Source organism: Eleginops maclovinus, chromosome 9 (genome assembly GCF_036324505.1).
Source record: "Eleginops maclovinus isolate JMC-PN-2008 ecotype Puerto Natales chromosome 9, JC_Emac_rtc_rv5, whole genome shotgun sequence".
Taxonomy (NCBI): domain Eukaryota; kingdom Metazoa; phylum Chordata; class Actinopteri; order Perciformes; family Eleginopidae; genus Eleginops; species Eleginops maclovinus.
The window spans coordinates 13,783,223-13,800,664 of record NC_086357.1 but is presented as its reverse complement, the minus strand read 5'-3'; the positions used below and the strand labels follow the sequence as shown (position 1 = coordinate 13,800,664).

At 39.0% G+C, this 17,442-nt stretch overlaps 1 protein-coding gene across 1 annotated transcript in view; it reads left to right on the top strand.

Annotated features, from left to right (window-relative positions):
* Positions 1-17,355, top strand: part of anos1b (anosmin 1b) — a 37,173-nt gene extending 19,818 nt beyond the window's left edge. Inside the window, exons 3-15 of the mRNA XM_063890637.1 lie at positions 1,224-1,286; positions 1,982-2,189; positions 2,874-3,058; positions 4,808-4,937; positions 7,571-7,664; positions 8,163-8,406; positions 11,747-11,885; positions 13,198-13,425; positions 13,519-13,613; positions 14,441-14,603; positions 15,386-15,618; positions 16,064-16,207; positions 16,372-17,355. Coding sequence (XP_063746707.1) covers positions 1,224-1,286; positions 1,982-2,189; positions 2,874-3,058; positions 4,808-4,937; positions 7,571-7,664; positions 8,163-8,406; positions 11,747-11,885; positions 13,198-13,425; positions 13,519-13,613; positions 14,441-14,603; positions 15,386-15,618; positions 16,064-16,204 — 1,923 coding nt within the window. The 3' untranslated portion in view covers positions 16,205-16,207; positions 16,372-17,355. The remainder of the gene's footprint in view (positions 1-1,223; positions 1,287-1,981; positions 2,190-2,873; positions 3,059-4,807; positions 4,938-7,570; positions 7,665-8,162; positions 8,407-11,746; positions 11,886-13,197; positions 13,426-13,518; positions 13,614-14,440; positions 14,604-15,385; positions 15,619-16,063; positions 16,208-16,371) is intronic.
* Positions 17,356-17,442: the final 87 nt, after the last annotated feature.

Sequence of the window (17,442 nt, the reverse complement as noted above, 5' to 3'; positions counted from 1 at the left end):
GAGGGTGATGATAGCCCTAAACGTATTTATAGTCTTCACACTGCAAATTATTCTTTTTAAAACAGCCTGGGCTTTGGGAGAAGAATGTTAATGCAACAGTAGCCATTTATTTGTATAAAAGATGAAGTTTTATAGTTTTTTGTTGATAGTTTTTGTTCCCTGGAATCAGCGAGATGGAGTAATCCGGAGAAATGATTGAAGCCAGGCATTTTGTGGAGCTGAGGGAGACAGACAGAGGGAGTAAGGAGGGAGGGGGGAAGAGGTTGGGGTGAAACCGCAGATTTTATATGTTGTCTGGTTTTAATTTGGTAAGAGCCATCATTCACCAGTTCACTGAGGTGGCAAACCAGATGAGTGTGTGCATGTATGTTTCAGGGGTATGTGTTCTCTCTGTTCCTTAACAGCTCAAACATCAAGAGCCCTGGATATGCTAAAACTCTGACACTTTGTTGTTTAACCTTGTTCTTAAAAATGTCTTGAAGAAATCAGCTATTTAAAGGAAAAGTTAGACAATGGGCTCAAAATAAGCACCAGCCAGCCAACAGTGGGAATCGTTTGGAAAATGATGATACCAGTACCAATACTAGTACCCCAAATGTTACGATTGACAGTAAAAATTGTATGATTAAATATTAGCTGCCAATTCTATGATAAACACTACTTTTGACTTAACCTAAACCACAGACCATATTGGTTTAACCACTGTGGTAGTTGGCCAATCACACACTGCTTTAAATCAAATAATTCTGCGGCCATTGTCTGCACGCAAAACCGTACCAAAAATATTTTTTTTTCTAGATCTGGGTACAGAAAGGGTGGAATGCAGATACCTTGATACAACTTGGTAGTTTTCTGGTCAATATCTTACATGCACTGAGGTACAGATATACAGAAATACAAATCAATTGGGCGGCGGGTAAGTATTCATATGGCCATTTGGCCTGTGGACAAAGAAGGTTATCTGCACCTGGTTGAAAACTTTCTGAACTGTTTTTTCACTTTCTGGTGTAGAAATAGATCAATGCCAGTGTCCATTAAATATAAGCCAGAACCATAACTAAGCATAAAAACTGGTAGCAAGAGTTATGATCTGACAAGAAGACACGGTATCTCCCCTGTCTTCGGTTTAACAGCAAGTTTATTTTGAGAACGTTTTGATATACAAATGTTGTCTTTTATAATTGTATCATTCTGTTTATTTCTATTTATTTGTTTATATGTAGTGCCTTCAGCCATGCAAAGAACTGTGGGAAACCAGGAAGGTGCATTCACCAAAGTCGTGTGAGGTAAGATTAAAAGAGAGTGCTAAATGTATGCTTAGTGTGTGCTTAGTGTGTGTCACAACACCCTTGGTGGCTGTGTCATTCCTGCTCCAGAAACATGCTTTTGTTGGCACCTTGAAGCTGTTTTCTACCATGAGTATTCCTGTGTGTGTATGATGTATGTGTGTGTGTGTGTGTGTGTGTGTGTGTGTGTGTGTGTGTGTGTGTGTGTGTGTGTGTGTGTGTGTGTGTGTTTATGCAAGCTTATGTGTGTAGTATGAATAACATGTATGTGAACTTTTAAATGTATACATGTGAGAGTGTAAAAGTAATGTGTATAATGTGTGTGGCCCTAAATGAGTATTTGTAAAGTCAGACGCTGTGGTCTTCAGATTAGTTTTTCATCACAGTTACTGAAGCATGCTACTTGTTGAATGGCTGGCTTGTTGGGAACACAGGGTAATTCAGAGCTATTAACTAAAGCTCGTGTTTACATTTTGATGATCTCCAGTCATGTGAGATACAAACACAATAATACCCCCATGACCCCCCCCTTTCAGACCAAATCTCAAGGGCTGCCTTCAAAGAGTCAGTAGGAGTTTACCAAAGGAAACACTTTCACCTCTGCTGTGTGTTTTTCTGACCTCATATGTGTGTTTATACATTATGTCTATTGTGTTAACTCTAATGATAACACCCCCCCCTGTTATTTTTCACAGAAGCAGACAGAGTGTGTGACGAGCCGGGAGTTTCTGACCTCTCTGAGGTCGTCTCGTCAGGGCGACTGCCCTCCGCCTCAGAGAGCCACCGGATTTGCTGCAGCCTGCGTGGAGAGCTGCTCGTCAGACCAGCATTGTCCCTCCCCCAGGAAATGCTGCAGTAATGGCTGTGGGCACACATGCCAAGCACCATCCAATCTATATAAAGGTGAGGTTGGCTATTGGCTGCTGAACTGATGGACTGAACATATTTGAGGAAGCAGTTGTTTCAATTAGTATGTCACTGTGCTGATCACAGTAACAACACTAATGTAGATCATTTGTTAAGCTGCCATTTTAAAAGTATTTATATCCGTTAATATGCTATCATTGTACCCCAGTGCTTATAATTCATAGCACTAAATATGCTTTTATTTGTTTTAGTGATTTGATGATTGCTCTTGTTTCTATGGTTTTTAAATGTATGTATGTCTCTTTGGTTATCAGAATGTGCCAAATAAATTAAATGTAATTTAATGTAATAAAGATCCTTAAATACTGCCTGCTTGACTGCTTCTGAAATCCCAGACGGCCCCGGTGTGGAGCTAGTCAGGACTAAAAACTGCCTCAGATGCCTATGTGGTGAAGATTGGACAGCCATGATAATTAAACCCCCCAAAAATATTGTTTAGGTGGTATGTGTTATACCTCCGATCGAGTCATTGTAGTTAATATGTCCCTAACAACTGCTACATGATTAATGGGATCATCCTCATGTATCTTGCACTTCTTTCTTTCAACCATTAATCTCAGGTTCTGTTATTAGATGGTATGGATATGTATTTTTACTTTCAAATACCATCACTAATATTTAATAATATTTGTTTTAATGTTTTTTGTCATGTCCCCCCAGGGGTTCCTTTGAAGCCTCGCAGAGAGATGAGCTTTGTCGAGGATTCAGAGGGTCGTGTTCGGGTGGTGTGGGTGTCAAAATTTAATGTCAGCATGGAGCCGGTTGTGTACGTGCTCCAGTCCCGCTGGAACGCTGGGATCCATCCCAGCGAGGACCATGCCTCTCCATGGACTACTGTTGCCATGGTAATTTCAGTGAACAGAAGCCTTTCAAAAACCGGTCATTAGGATTTTTTTATAGTTAAATAATATTCATGTTTTTGACCAATCCTTTCACATTTGAAGTAATATCTTCCTCCCAATATTATTTGGGGAGATTAGCTGTGAAAAGGGACTCTGATAGATAAAAATTTGACATGACAGGTTATTCTTTCCAAGATTCATTGAAGCCCTAAAAATGCTTCCCTGTGCCTTTAACAGTGGGACAGCACTACACGTTTGCAACATATCTTTAACTCATAACTCTCAATTTGCCTCGAATGATGAAACTTCTCAGCTATGGAGATGGATGTTAGACTTTGTTTCCACCTCATCAGTCTGCTGCCTTGCTGTCTAAACCTCTCCACCCCAGCCAGTCGCACATTCTGCCAGGGTAAACCCTACGTGTGTGTGTGTGTGTGCGTGTGTATGAGTGAGTGTGTGTGTGTGTGTGTGTGTGTGTGTGTGTGTGTGTGTCTGTGTGAGGTTAGGTAAATAAGCAGAGCTTAAAAAGGAACCACAGGCAGCCACAGTCGTTCCACCGGCTGAGTCTGAATGACTGAACGCTCATTATAGACTTAAATAGATGGCAGCTTGTGTGTGCGTGTGTGTGTGTGTGTGTGTGTGTGTTTGTGTGTGTGTGTGTGTGTGTGTGTGTGTGTGTGTGTGTGTGTGTGTGTGTGTTTGTGTTTATTTTAAGCAGTTGATTACATTTGCACTGTCAGGGAGACAAAACATGTGAATCTTTCTTTAGAAATTTAGAGCATAATTGTGGCAAATCATTTAATTTCATTTTTATCAGATGGAATTTCAATCCGACTGTGTTCATCTGACTTTCCACTCCATTCATTTGTGAAACTTATATATCTAAAGTATGGAGGTCTCATGTTAATGTCTTTGAAAGAAGATATATGGATTTGTGAGTGATGATGGAACATTCGTGAACATCAAGTGGGCTTGAATTGAACAAAGATTAATAAAATCACAGTCATTTTTTTGTATTAAATATTTGAATGACCTGAAGTAATGTTAATTGAACAAAATGACGTCTTGGGAAATATGCATATTTGCTTTTTTGCCAGAAATGACACGTCTGTGATTTAGAATGAAGCTACCACCAGCAGCTGGTTATCTTAGCATAGAGACTGGAATCAAAGTAAACATCTAGCATGGCTCTGTTTAAAGGTAACAAAATATCCCTGCCAGCAGCTCTGAAGCTCTGATTAACTTGGTACATCTCCTGTTGTTTAATCTCTATTCATTCTGTTTCTTAGCAGGATGCAGTCACTTCCAAGAAATAGTCCAGTACACTTATGTTTAAAAAAAACAAGATATATCTTTATAATCAGTGAGCCTTTAGCTAAACTTAGCTAATCAGCAACTGGCTGTAAGCCAGGAAAGATTGTGTAATGATTGATTGGACGATTATATAAATGTGTTCACATTGTGTTTTTTTACATATACTATACTTTGAATATGCCATATTGTCCATGGATTTTTTTTATTTTAGGCATTTGTATGAACTGTTACTTCTAATTGGACTAATTAGTTCAATGAAAGAAGAAAAACTGCAAGTTAAATCTGCCATAAATCACATATAATTGTTTTTATTGGATGAAGAAAAGTAATGAGAGTGTAAATGAAGAAAAGTAATGAGAGTGTAAATGATCTTCAATAAAAGTATTTCTGTGTCATGCACCAGGTCATGGTTATATGTGATGTATTTGTATTTTGCAGACCCTTTCTGAAGATGCGATTCTGACAGAGCTGAGATCTCAGCGCTGGTACCAGTTCCGAGTAGCAGCCATCAACAGCCATGGCAGCAGAGGCTTCACCACACCCAGCAAACACCACATATCCAGTAAAGGTAACACAAACACAGTCCAAAGACAGAGGAAAACTCATTTCCCTTCCTCTCCTTCCCTGTTCTTTCTCTGTCTTACTCTCAGAGTTGATGGATAAGGTACACACAGCAGGAGAAATATCAGGCAGTCCATAAAACACAGACAGGAAGCAGAAAATACACAACTGCACATGCACATATTCACACATGCAGTACTTATTCAGTTGGTTTAGTTCCAAATCCCTTTTGTGGATCAGTGAGACAGGGTGAAAGTGAGAATGACACACACATACACACACACACACACACACACACACACACACACACACACACACACACACACACACACACACACACACACACACACACACACACACACACACACACACACACACACACAGGTCCTAGCTCTAATGCTTAGCAGACTTAGGTCATATTGGTGTTGCGCCAGGATTGGCTGGTGATATAAATCCCCTGCCAGGATTGGCTGGAGCATGGTTGTATGTGAATAATGACTTCAGGTTGGACTGAACTTTGGAAAAAGGGTCTTTATCAGTTGAGCACTTATGGGAGATTATGAAGAGGTGTCTGAGATAGCATTTTCCACCGCCTCCAACATTATATCCAATACTAAATTCCTTATGCAAAAAGTTTACAAAATACACAACTATAAGAATATTATCTAATAAGCATTGTTCGACGTAATTTACTTTATTAAGATGAGCACCGAATTGAGATGCCTATTGAGATGCATTCATTTCCCTGTGCTCCACTAGAAGATCCCTTTTTGTGGTACATTACTTTTCTGACATATCATCTCTTGAAAAACGTCAGTGACCTAAGATTACCCTACCCTGTGTAGGGTTCACAAAGACATTTACATGTATCTCTGCAGAAACATAATTCCAGGTTAGGCCTATAGCCAGCAGTCATTAAAACTACAATCTGTGCTTTTATGGTGGATTATGTGGGTTATTCCTTGGCTGGGAGGAGTAACTTTCTAAATTGTCTGCTTGTTGCCTGCTCTGCTGGAAGGTAGATTTTACAAGAGCAAGGCTATCTGTTTCCCCCTTTCGCTATACCTAACTAAGCTGTTGTCTACAGCCGTACATACAAAAGACTGTGTTATTCATTTGCTTATCTAAATCTCTGATATGCAAGTAAGCCTGTATCGAAATTATTGAGTTATTAATTTAAGACGCAGTGTTGTCAGTGCTTAAAAAAAGAGTCTGATGTTTGGAGGATATCTGACCTTTTTTGTTTTTTAGAGAAAATGTGAAAAAAAAATGCAAGCTTTTCGTTTGTATTTATGTATGCATTATAAGGGTTCAGGTTAAAGGTTAAGGACACACATACTTAAACCTCAGAAGGAGTCAGATTCTTGTGTTTCCAATTCATTAGTCTGTTTAGTCAGGAGCTGGAGGTCAAGGGTCAGAAATCAGGAAGCTGGCAGGTATCAGGATGGTAGGTCCACTGTGACCTGATGCTAACCAGACAGAGCATCTGAATTTGAAAATCCCCTTTCCAGATCATATTCAGATATTCAGATGGTAGGGTTGCACAATACCTTCGAGTAGTAATTATGAAGGAACGTCTGGTTCTGAAAACCCATCTTGATGTCTTCATCTCATAAAGTATTTGGACTAAAACCTCCTGATTGAGAAAGACACACACAGTGGAAAAGGCCTTTGTTTGTTTTGCTTCTAGTCCAGAAATTACTTCTGACCATGAGAGACATACACTGCGTATTCCCAAGAAAGAAACACACACAAAAAAAAGCAGGTTCTGCAACCTGAACATGCGGCCATAACTTTGATCTCTGCATGTGGGTCAGCCCTGCATAGCCCTGGGGCTGTGGGAGGCCTGCTATGGGGGACATAGTTCTAATCAGATATATTGTGTAGTTTTGATCAAATACAGGATTGTGGCTTGAGTTTGTAATGGGATACAGAGCTAGTGTTGAAAGAACGGCAACCTCAGGATTTAATTTTGGAGACAAACACTGAGAAGTGGTGGTCTTTTTGGTCTGTGTTTTGGTAGCTACTGAAAAGAGAGGCTACAGGCTTCACCAGTATCGCTGACCTTTGAAGCTGTAAATCTAATTGGCTTTGTAGACATGAATGAGACTAAGAGGAAATGATTTATTCCCCCCCACAATAGCTTCTTTATTTAACATTATTAGATCATTCAGTCAAGCTGGTGAGCGGCCTCTGCTTTTTGGGAATCACGATCTTAACCCTAATTTGTCCACACTAGATGTTCATATAGATTTAATGCCTCCAAAAACAGCCGGGCAGTAGATGAACAACATATTTTGTTGTTGGTATGGTATTGATCAAAAGAAACAGTTCGGATGAAAATGTCCAGTGTGTCATTTTCACAGGGTGGGAAATGTCCTCGCTTCTTTTTCAACTTCTCTTTGATTTATTGACTTGGCATGGCCCAATCCCCATGAGAAAAAAATATTGATAGACTTACTGTAACTGGGCCACCTTCAATTATTATGCTTAGAGCAATATGCTTAACCAGAATCTGCAAGTGATGTTCAGACACAGACTTGCAGGCACTGGGGCTGAGAAGAGTACCTCCATGTATTATTTCGAGCATCATTTCTTATAGTCTTCTTATTTATTTTTCTCAACCCTCTCACTCTGCAGACCCTTCTACTCCAGAGCATCCAATAAATGTGAGAGTGATCAACCAGACTCTAGACTGGACGGGATCACAACCTGGCGTCAAGCTCCCTGAAAGGTATAGTCTAAATTATATAGATGAATGTATTTGCTATTTTTTTATTGCTAGGTTAGTTGCTATGCTTTCTTTCAGGACTGCAGGCTGCCGTTGTGGGCAATCAATCATAAAATGCGGTGGAGTGTGCATGCAAATTACTGTTCATCGCTGACCTTCTTCCAATCATAAATAGAAGCTTGCTTTCTATTTGTGTGCTGGAATGCTAAACACTTTCATGTTAAGTTCAGACCATGTCTTAAATGAGTAGCGATATTGATTTAACACTTTTAATAGCAGAGGTGAGGACCTTAATTGTACCTTCTCTTTGACATAATAAAATGTGTGCACATGCATAGACAAATAAAAAGACCAAATTAAAAGCAGTATTGAACAAGTATCTATTTAACTGCCAGCCACCAAACCTTTTTTTTTACTTTAAAGGAAGTTCCTTTCGTTCTACTTCATTACTTTACAGTTGTTTACATCCGTGTTGTTTGACTTGTTGCTTTCCCTTCCCAGGTCGAGGGGAAGTGTTGTCACAGTGTCCATCTTAATAAGCTGGGAGCCCCCCAGAGAGGGAGACCTGCCAGTCCACAACTACAGAGTCACCTGGATGTCTCGACATGCTCACACTGCGCACAAACATACACACAACCTTCATGTGCAAACACATACAGTGCACAATAACATGCACACACACCATTCACATTCACGCACACCAGAACAGGGTAAAAAGGAGAGCAACAGCAGAGTGACTCAGGGGGTAAGGACTTTTTTTTTACAAACATAATCACACTTAATGAAACGACACCATAATAAAGGTAAAAGATTGCTTGGCGTACAAACTAAAGGTATAAAATCTGCCAACCAGCACCTGTTAAGCTCATCAATTAAAAATGCAGTATAAATGCCTTTTTTTTTTAAAGTGTAAAAATGGAACTTTGTGGTTTTATGGGGGTTATGCTACATCTTGGCCAGGAGCATTGAGCTTGTGGAGCCTGCACTGGTTTCCTGGCAACCTCACAGTGAAAATGAAGATGCAGGCCAAGAAAAGAGATCTTCTCATCTAATTGTTGGCAAGAGAGCGAATAAGCGAGTAAAATGATGCATAATGTTGAAGAATTGGTTTAACCCTATAACCAAGTTTTAATCTTAAACAGCCATTTAATGTGAGTACTGACGAAATGTCTCCACCTTAGTTTGGACGTTTAAATAGCTCTTTAAAAAAAAAAGAATTAAAATGGCACACACCACATACACAAATCTATAGCTGCACCTGAGGGATTTTACTGGGTCTGTAAAACCATGCACCAGACACACAGACACACAGACACACAGACACACACACGCACACACACGCACACACACACACACACACACACACACACACACACACACACACACACACACACACACACACACACACACACACACACACACACACACACACACACACACACACACATACACACACACACACACACACACACACACACACACACACACACACACACACACACACACACACACACACACACACACACACACACACATACACACATTCTTTATTGTCCTCTGGTTGTGATTACCACATCGATTTTTACAGGCCTCTGCTTTTTAAATTGCTTGAACAGAACAAGTTCTGTAAACAGCTTCTGTATGCAGGTGGTGCATGTACATTCCCATTAACACTCATTTATTCTGAATGAATGTATGACATTAAAATAAACCTCAAATTAAACAATGTCCTGCCGATCCACCTACAATTTAAGAAAAAGGTGGAGCGATTATATCATTCAAGCATGTGGATTTTAAAATGATCAATTATTAGGAGATGAAAAAAGCTTTTTTACATACAGTATGTATATGATGAAACTTAGATGCCACTAAAGTATGGTAAGTAATGATTTTCTAGATTTTGTTTTATGATGTTACATGCTTATATATGTACCAAAAATCATTTTTACATGTGCTCTTCCTTAGATCTGGTTTTACGTGTTCACCATGAAATCACTGTTTGGCATGCCTTCCCTTTACTTTGCAGTTTCAACATACAGTATGTTCCTTGTGGATCTAAAAATGCTATTTTGTCCTTAAGCAGACATTACCTTATCTTCTTCTGGACCTAACTTTGTTAGAGTGCTATGGAAACATGCAGGTCTGTCTTCACAGCAGTATATAAAACGACGTCTTAGCCATTATAGATTGACAACAGAGAGAAGTGGTTTTTCTGCATTTGGATAACATGTTTAACTCAAGTCAAAGCATCTGGGATTGTACTGACAACATGCCTCTCATTACAGCACAAGCGCATTAGTGAGTTAGTGTCCAGTTATCGTAAGATCTGTTCAAAGGTAGAGTTATATGACTGATGTTTAGATGATTATTCACTCCTGTATTCGCAGACTGTTGATTAAGAGAAAGATGTGAACTTATTTTAAAGGGAATATAAAGTGAATCATTGCTGTCTCCTTGTTGCTCAAATCAAAGAGTTGAGACTTCCTTAAGAAATGTAAAAGGTTTTGTGCTGTATTTTTTAAAATGATATTTAATGTAGCAATAACAGTCAAGAGGGTGGGTATAACTATATGATTATAGGCGTGATGGTGATGTAATATGTTCACGTTGCAACTCAGTCCAGTCAGCAGTGCCGAAATACCCATAATCACAGTAAACAACGAAGATAATACAGCTTTGACGCAACACTTATGATTGCCTGTGAAGTGAACATTTATTCTTCAAACTGGTGAACAGTACTCTTTGCAAAGGATCCTTCGGCTTGAGACTTAAATGTTGTAATGTGAGCGTCCACTTCAAGAGAAGAGACAAAGGAATTAAAAACATCAAAGTTTGGAGGTTTTAACGGACTTAACTATCCTAAGTGGTGATGGCGATCCCAGACTGAGCCTGGTGGAGCCATTTATCTCTAGTCTGGTCCTCTGTTCTGCTTGGCTGAGACGCCTGGAATTTAAATGAGGCCCCCCTAACTAGTGTTTCCTACTTGCAGCTGCATCTAGACACACACAGAGACAGCAGCATCACACAGGTAGGTAGAAACTAGAATACCAGCCTTACGCTGCGTAAAATGCCATATACCAGAAAGCATTTGCATTTTATTGCTAAACATTAGCACATTACGATACATACCCTGGATGTGTACTAAACTATATATCATGTCTGTAAGGAATGTATGCGGCACTGGAGGGATTTAGCATTAAGAAAAAATAGGTAAAAGAGGACATTTTGAGGAAGTATCTAAAACATGGAAAAACCTCTGCTGAATTAGTGCTTTTAAATATACATCAGCCTCTTACATATAATGTTCACTGACATTAAGCACCAGAGTACAATTTCAGGCACACACACACACACACACACACACACACACACACACACACACACACACACACACACACACACACACACACACACACACACACACAGCTGTAAAGGCCATATGTTTTGTCTATCTTGAGCGTAATGGAAATACTTCAACCCCATTTTGTCTGCAGTTCACCAAGAAACTGCTTTTAACTTACTTTTGTCTCATTCTTTCTTAAGTGTGCGCACATACAGAACCGCACACACACACACACACACACACACACACACACACACACACACACACACACACACACACACACACACACACACACACACACACACACACACACACACACACACACACACACACACACACACACACACTTGTTATCATCCAAGCATCTCTTTGTTGTGACTACCTCAAATCCACACAGGCAGACAGCCCTGATTGACTAAGAGCCTGTTAATTAGCCGCCAGTCAAACAGCGGGCTAATGCAGAACAGGTCTGGACTGTCAGTCACAAAACGGCGCACAACACTCAGGAGGATGGTGGTGAAGATTGTGATGACAGTAGGGATGATGAAGATAACTGTGCTGTCTAAAGTTAGCAGCTGAATTGAAGGGGGGGAAGTTCATAAGAGTATTTTTTCTTTATTTTTGTACCATTTCTCTCAAGGTTAAATTCTAGCAAATGTTAACAAACTAAGTCAGAATAAGAAGTAGCCAAGTATCACCAATCGCAAAGACAAATAAATCATATATTTTTTTATTATTGTAGGCACAGTGTGAGATGTGGCTGCAGGGTCTGTTGCCGGCTACTTCCTACTTCTTGTCTGTCCAGACGGTGGCCTATTGGGGTCAGAAGAGGCTGAAAAGTCCCAGAGCCCAAATTGTCGTCAACACAATAAGGCATACAGGTAGGTAAACAAACCACTGTCCTCATCGTGGTATATTTTTTAAAATATATTTCACATATACATACATGTACATTTGTTGGGACTGTTTTTGAAATGCATAAGAGGATGGGGAGTACGTATTTTTGGTTTATCTTATTAATATCAATCAATATGCAGAAATTCATAGTGTGCTGTTCATGTTGCAGGGTTTAATATTTTAAGTAAAAAACATGCAGCTTCATATTTATTCTAAAGTCTGATGGACATCAGGATAGATGCATATATACAGTAGATCCATTTTTAAGTAACTTAAAAACATACATGTACATTAATGAGGAAACAAATCTCCAGTAGGTTTTGTACAGTTGTGTTTGAGGGAAGTAACTGTTAGTGGCTATAAATAAGCAAAGAGTTGCTTAGTAGACCAAGTAGCTCCTTAGTAGCTCGGTGGAGTAGTGTAAACTGTAGCTGTACTGTTTTTGTTTCTGTGTTGCAAGTATACAGCCACCTAAGGACTCCCGGCAACTCTAGCATTAAATAGAGACTGACTCATGTAAACATTTTACAACATTTCTTAAACTTGCCATGCCATGCATTTAGTTAATACTGTACACTCCACCGTGCCCATTTGTTAACAGACCCATACATTATTGAGTTAATGTTTTCAGTTGGTATATAGTAGCTGAATTGACTGACTGTCAGCATATTTTGTCTGCCTGCAGCTGCACACTTTAAACACAAACATACAATGGAAAGTGACAATGTTAATGGTCGTCCAGGCAACATAGGTATTTATAGGTGACCTGTGGGTCAGACCAGCTGAGGATTATAGCCAGCTGCAGCTCAATTATCAAACCACATACCAACAATTTTATATGGAACATATTTATATTTTACCAGAATAATATTTCACACTGTCCACGTTTTGGCCTGGTTTCCCTCAATGCTAATGAGGGTCAGTTGGGCCAGATAAAGCCATTTAGTGCTTCTGAGTGAAGGAATTAACGGGAAAGCTAGCTACCAGCTGCACTCTCGTCACCAGTTTATGGTATTCCTGGCACAATATAATCCATTTATAGATAACGTGTTAAATAACAGGATTCAAACATATAGTCATACATATGTGTTTGCGAGGTTGCCAGCTAGGCATTCAAAAAGAGCTAGTACAAACAAGTTAACACTACTGCTTTACGACTCAAAGCTTAGGTCGCTTTTATTGCACTTTTTTTAATTGCAAAAAAATACTTTAAAACCAGCTAAAGTTGAAAGTTCTGACATTTATGAATCTCCTCTCCTCTCCTCTCCTCTCCTCTCCTCTCTTCCTCCACTAAAGGTGAAGAATTCTCCAATGAACTCCCATCTTCTTCATCCTCATCATCTCTTCCCTCTTCACCGTCCCTCTCGTCCTCCTCTCCTTCCTCCCCTGATCTCCCACTCTCTTCTGCTCTGCCTCAACCTGAATCCCCGCTTAACCCTGGTAACCTGCGCCTGGAAGTTGCTGCCCCTCATTACCATGACGACCAACTGCAAGTGAAGGTGTTCTGGAAGTGGCCTCATTATGGTGAGTTGATTTTGGCAGGAAGTTCATAAATGTGCAACACAACTCAAACATGTCACTTATGCTGTATCTGTTTTTCTATCTTTTGCTTCACAGGCAGGCAGAAACGCCGGGGGCCATACATTTTGCGGTGGCGTCCACATACCTGCAGTACAAATGCTACAAGCACAGAGGGAACCACAACTGTTCAGGTATTTCTATCCTGGACCGGTCATATGTAGAGGAGTTTTATTTGTCTCTGTGTGCGTGAAATCTACAACTGTTTTGTTTCTACGTGAGCAGTGTTATTTTGTGTGCCTGTATTAGGGATCAGATTTGATCACTTTAACTTAGATCACTCTCTGTGTAACCTTGTCTCTCTGTGGGACGAATAAAGGGATTCTGATTCTGATTATCTTTCTTAAAGTCACATGACTGTTATCATCACTATTTTGAATCTGAGGTCAAAATATCCTAAAAGTAAATATATCAGAATAACAAAGAAAGGGGTTTTCCTGAGAAGGATTTAGGCGCCGTTATGCAGAATCATCTTAGTTATAAACATTAAATATGTTACTCCTTTACATTTTCATTTATGGCCCCCAAATCTCAGAAATGCAGCTATTTTAGTCCCAAATCATGAACCAACATCAGATTTGTACCCGGTATTGACCTGGTGTTGACCTCTCGTCTAAAATGATCACAGACCTAGTGGCTTGATAAATATCAAAGTGCTGGTTGCAATTTGCTGAGGTCACAGCATGATTTTGTATTTATTAAAGCTCAACATTTCTTTAACAGTTAAACGAATTCACGCCATTTGAAGCCGCCAACCTGCAAAGCTGCCAAGTGCCGTTTCAAACTGAGATGTTTATTTTAACATGGAGCTGAACAAGCTGCTTATGTGAGACAGGTTTCCAAACAAAAATAGAGGTCGTGTGTATATTTTAGGAAACCTTGTAATATGTTACAAGGTTAAACAATCAGCTGTGTACAGTTTCTTTTTAATTCTTAACCTGGCTTGATTTTCTTTTTCCAGGGCACCCATCACACCATCACAGGCCTGCAGTTTGCCTGTAAGTACAGGGTCGCCGTATCTACAAAGGCTGACCCGGGGACAGAGGCCCTTGCCTGGGTTACAACCCCGACCTGCTCCTCCATCAGGGTTAGAGGAGGTAAAGCATTGCCCTGCAACACTGAAGGTGGGAATAAATATCATCACAAAATGTTTTTCACTTTCTATGAGGGCCATGTCTATAGAGCATTATACACTGCTTAAATAACTGCATAATTCACAAATAGCTTTCAAATATACTTATAATGTTTTAAATAGTCATAACAACTAAGGTCAAGTACCCTGGTGCTTCATGATTGTTAGTGTCAAAAAGAAAATAATCTATTTTATCCTAAATAAATGCAAAAACACTCCAATGATCACAAGAGGTGCTGCATTAAGAATATGAACATGCAACATGTCTACCTACTGTGTACTTGCACGCAGATATTTTTACATATTTTGATATTTATTCACCCGTATTTGTATATACAGTAACAGCATCTCCAAATGAAGTTGTCAGTATTATTAACATAACATTTGTTTTTTATTTATCCTTGTGTGAACTCTTACCTGTACTATCCTGTGTATCAATCTAATTTCTGTAGATACGTAAACAACTGAGTTTTCCTATTGGGATCAATAAAGCTTTATCCTATCTTATAGTATATTTAGTTTGAAGGAAAAGCTATACGCAGAGTTTAGCTCATTTATAGCACATTTGTGGCAAGTTATAGACATTTGCTTCATAAAAGGTTTAACCTAAAATTCCAGAAGTGCTGCTGATAAAACTTGTTTTATTGTGCAGACTGTTAGCTAGTGACAAGCACTTCAAGATCAAACTCAAAATAAGTGTCATATCAAAGTGTCTGAGAATTATTTTTTCTATGACGCTAGTAAAAGATGAATCGTGTCCTCTGTTGTTGACAGAGCGCCTCCTGGCAGGCAGAAAGGTGGTACTGCGTCCAGAACGGGTGACTGCAGACTTCCAACAAGTCAATGGCACCCTGCTCACGACGCTTCGCTGGAGAATGTCCCAGCATGCACTTGACCCTGCAGCTGTGGAGGGCTTCCAGTTCACCTGGACGCTGCAATCAGGGGTTACCACGGCAACAGAAGGGCAGGAAGACACACTTATCTCCCAGACACAGACAATCGCACCGGTGAGACACGAAGACAGGTCTACATTGACTGCATTGCATTTTAGCAAGAGGAAAACTCCTTAGAAATATGAGAGGGACATTTCTTCTTATTTCTTTTTGGTTTATCAATTAAGGAGATCTAATAAATAAACTATACAATAATTATACAATAAAGGGTTATAGAAATAAACTGAATAAAATACATTTAAAATGGGGAATCATGAAGATGACAAGGCTTTTTACTTTCAAAATTTACATTGTTACAGCAGAGAAGACAGATAAAAAAGGGGACAAATTGAATAATTAACACATGTTAGTTCAATTTAAAAAGGGCAAACAAATGCAATAGGTACACATATATAGAAAGAGTCTTGTGATATTCAATATATTCCTATATTTCTGATATTGTGAAGCATCAACATTGTATGTGTGTGTCTTTGAACTTACCCTGCTTCCCCCTCCTCAGTATCAGCGGTTGGTGCCACTTTATGGTCTCCAGGCTGACAGTGTTTACCAGCTGCAGCTCCAGGTGTTAACAGCAGGGGGCAACAAAGGCGCCACAGTCTTCAAGACCATACACACTCCAGCTATCAACGCCACACTTTGATCGGTAATGGTTCTTACTCAGTTACTCACTGCTTTTTCTTTTTTTTTCTTAGCTCTGTTAATAACTGTATGTCATTACATCACAAAACCAATAGCATACATTAACTGTTTTCTATGATAATACTTTTCATATTTTGTTTACTAAATCCTACCAATGATCTCTTTCAGGCCCAAACACTGCAGATGTCATCTTCTGCCGCACCAAGCTCTTCATCATCTCCAACATCCACTTCTCTACTGACTATATTGCAACATGCGTATCATTGCAGTTCAAGTGAGCTGTAAAATATAGAATGTACAGTAAAGTTGATCACTCTCTCATATAAACAGTATTTCCTACCCTGATTCACCCCCTTTAATCACAATATCAGGATAGTTGTGAGCGTGTTCTAATGGGAAATAAATCATTCATCTTTTCAATCAATAATATGTCAGCTGATCCAAAAGATATGGCCTAAATCTTTCTTTTTCTGTACAAAGTGTAAAGAAATAACTACATGCACATGGTTCCAATATAAAAAGCAATAAGAACTTAAGTAAAGAAACATCTACCCTAAACAATATTTTTATATATTTTTTTAACTGCGACCTTTTCCAAATATTTCCCTTTAAGTATATCAATGAAGGACATGTATGTGAAAAGTTAGGTGTTTAGATCAACATCTGACATCACTGAAGCCCAATAACACTTGTAAAGAGACTTATTATGCCTGTTGTTTTTGATCATGCAAGTAGAGAATGGTATAGCACTGACCTTATGTACAAATGGAAATGTATAGCAACAGACTGACTTTGTATATTTCAATGCATAATCTGCTGCAAAAACTTTGAAGCCGAAGTGTCTGAGTGGGTGAGCGGAAACTTTCAATTAAACTCAAATATATTTTAATGTTGAATGTGTTTTGTCGGTTAAAAAAATTAAATACGGTAAGGCTGTGGTAGATTTCTTAGTTTTACAAAAGTCATGCCATTACTTTGAAAAGGTTGAAAATTACTGGTCTCAGGTAACCAGTAATTATTATGTTAATATTCTCTTCTTTTTTTTTTTTTTACATTTTACTGTTGATAATTTTGTACTTAATTTCTTTACTTCTTGACTGTTAGTTTTATTTATTGTTTTCCTGTATTTTGTAATTAAAGATTTTCACAATACAGTGTGTGCTGTGTCAGTGGTCTGGTGGTTTTAAATCATAGTAAGGATAAAAGGGATTATACCATAATAATACTTGTAATGTTGTA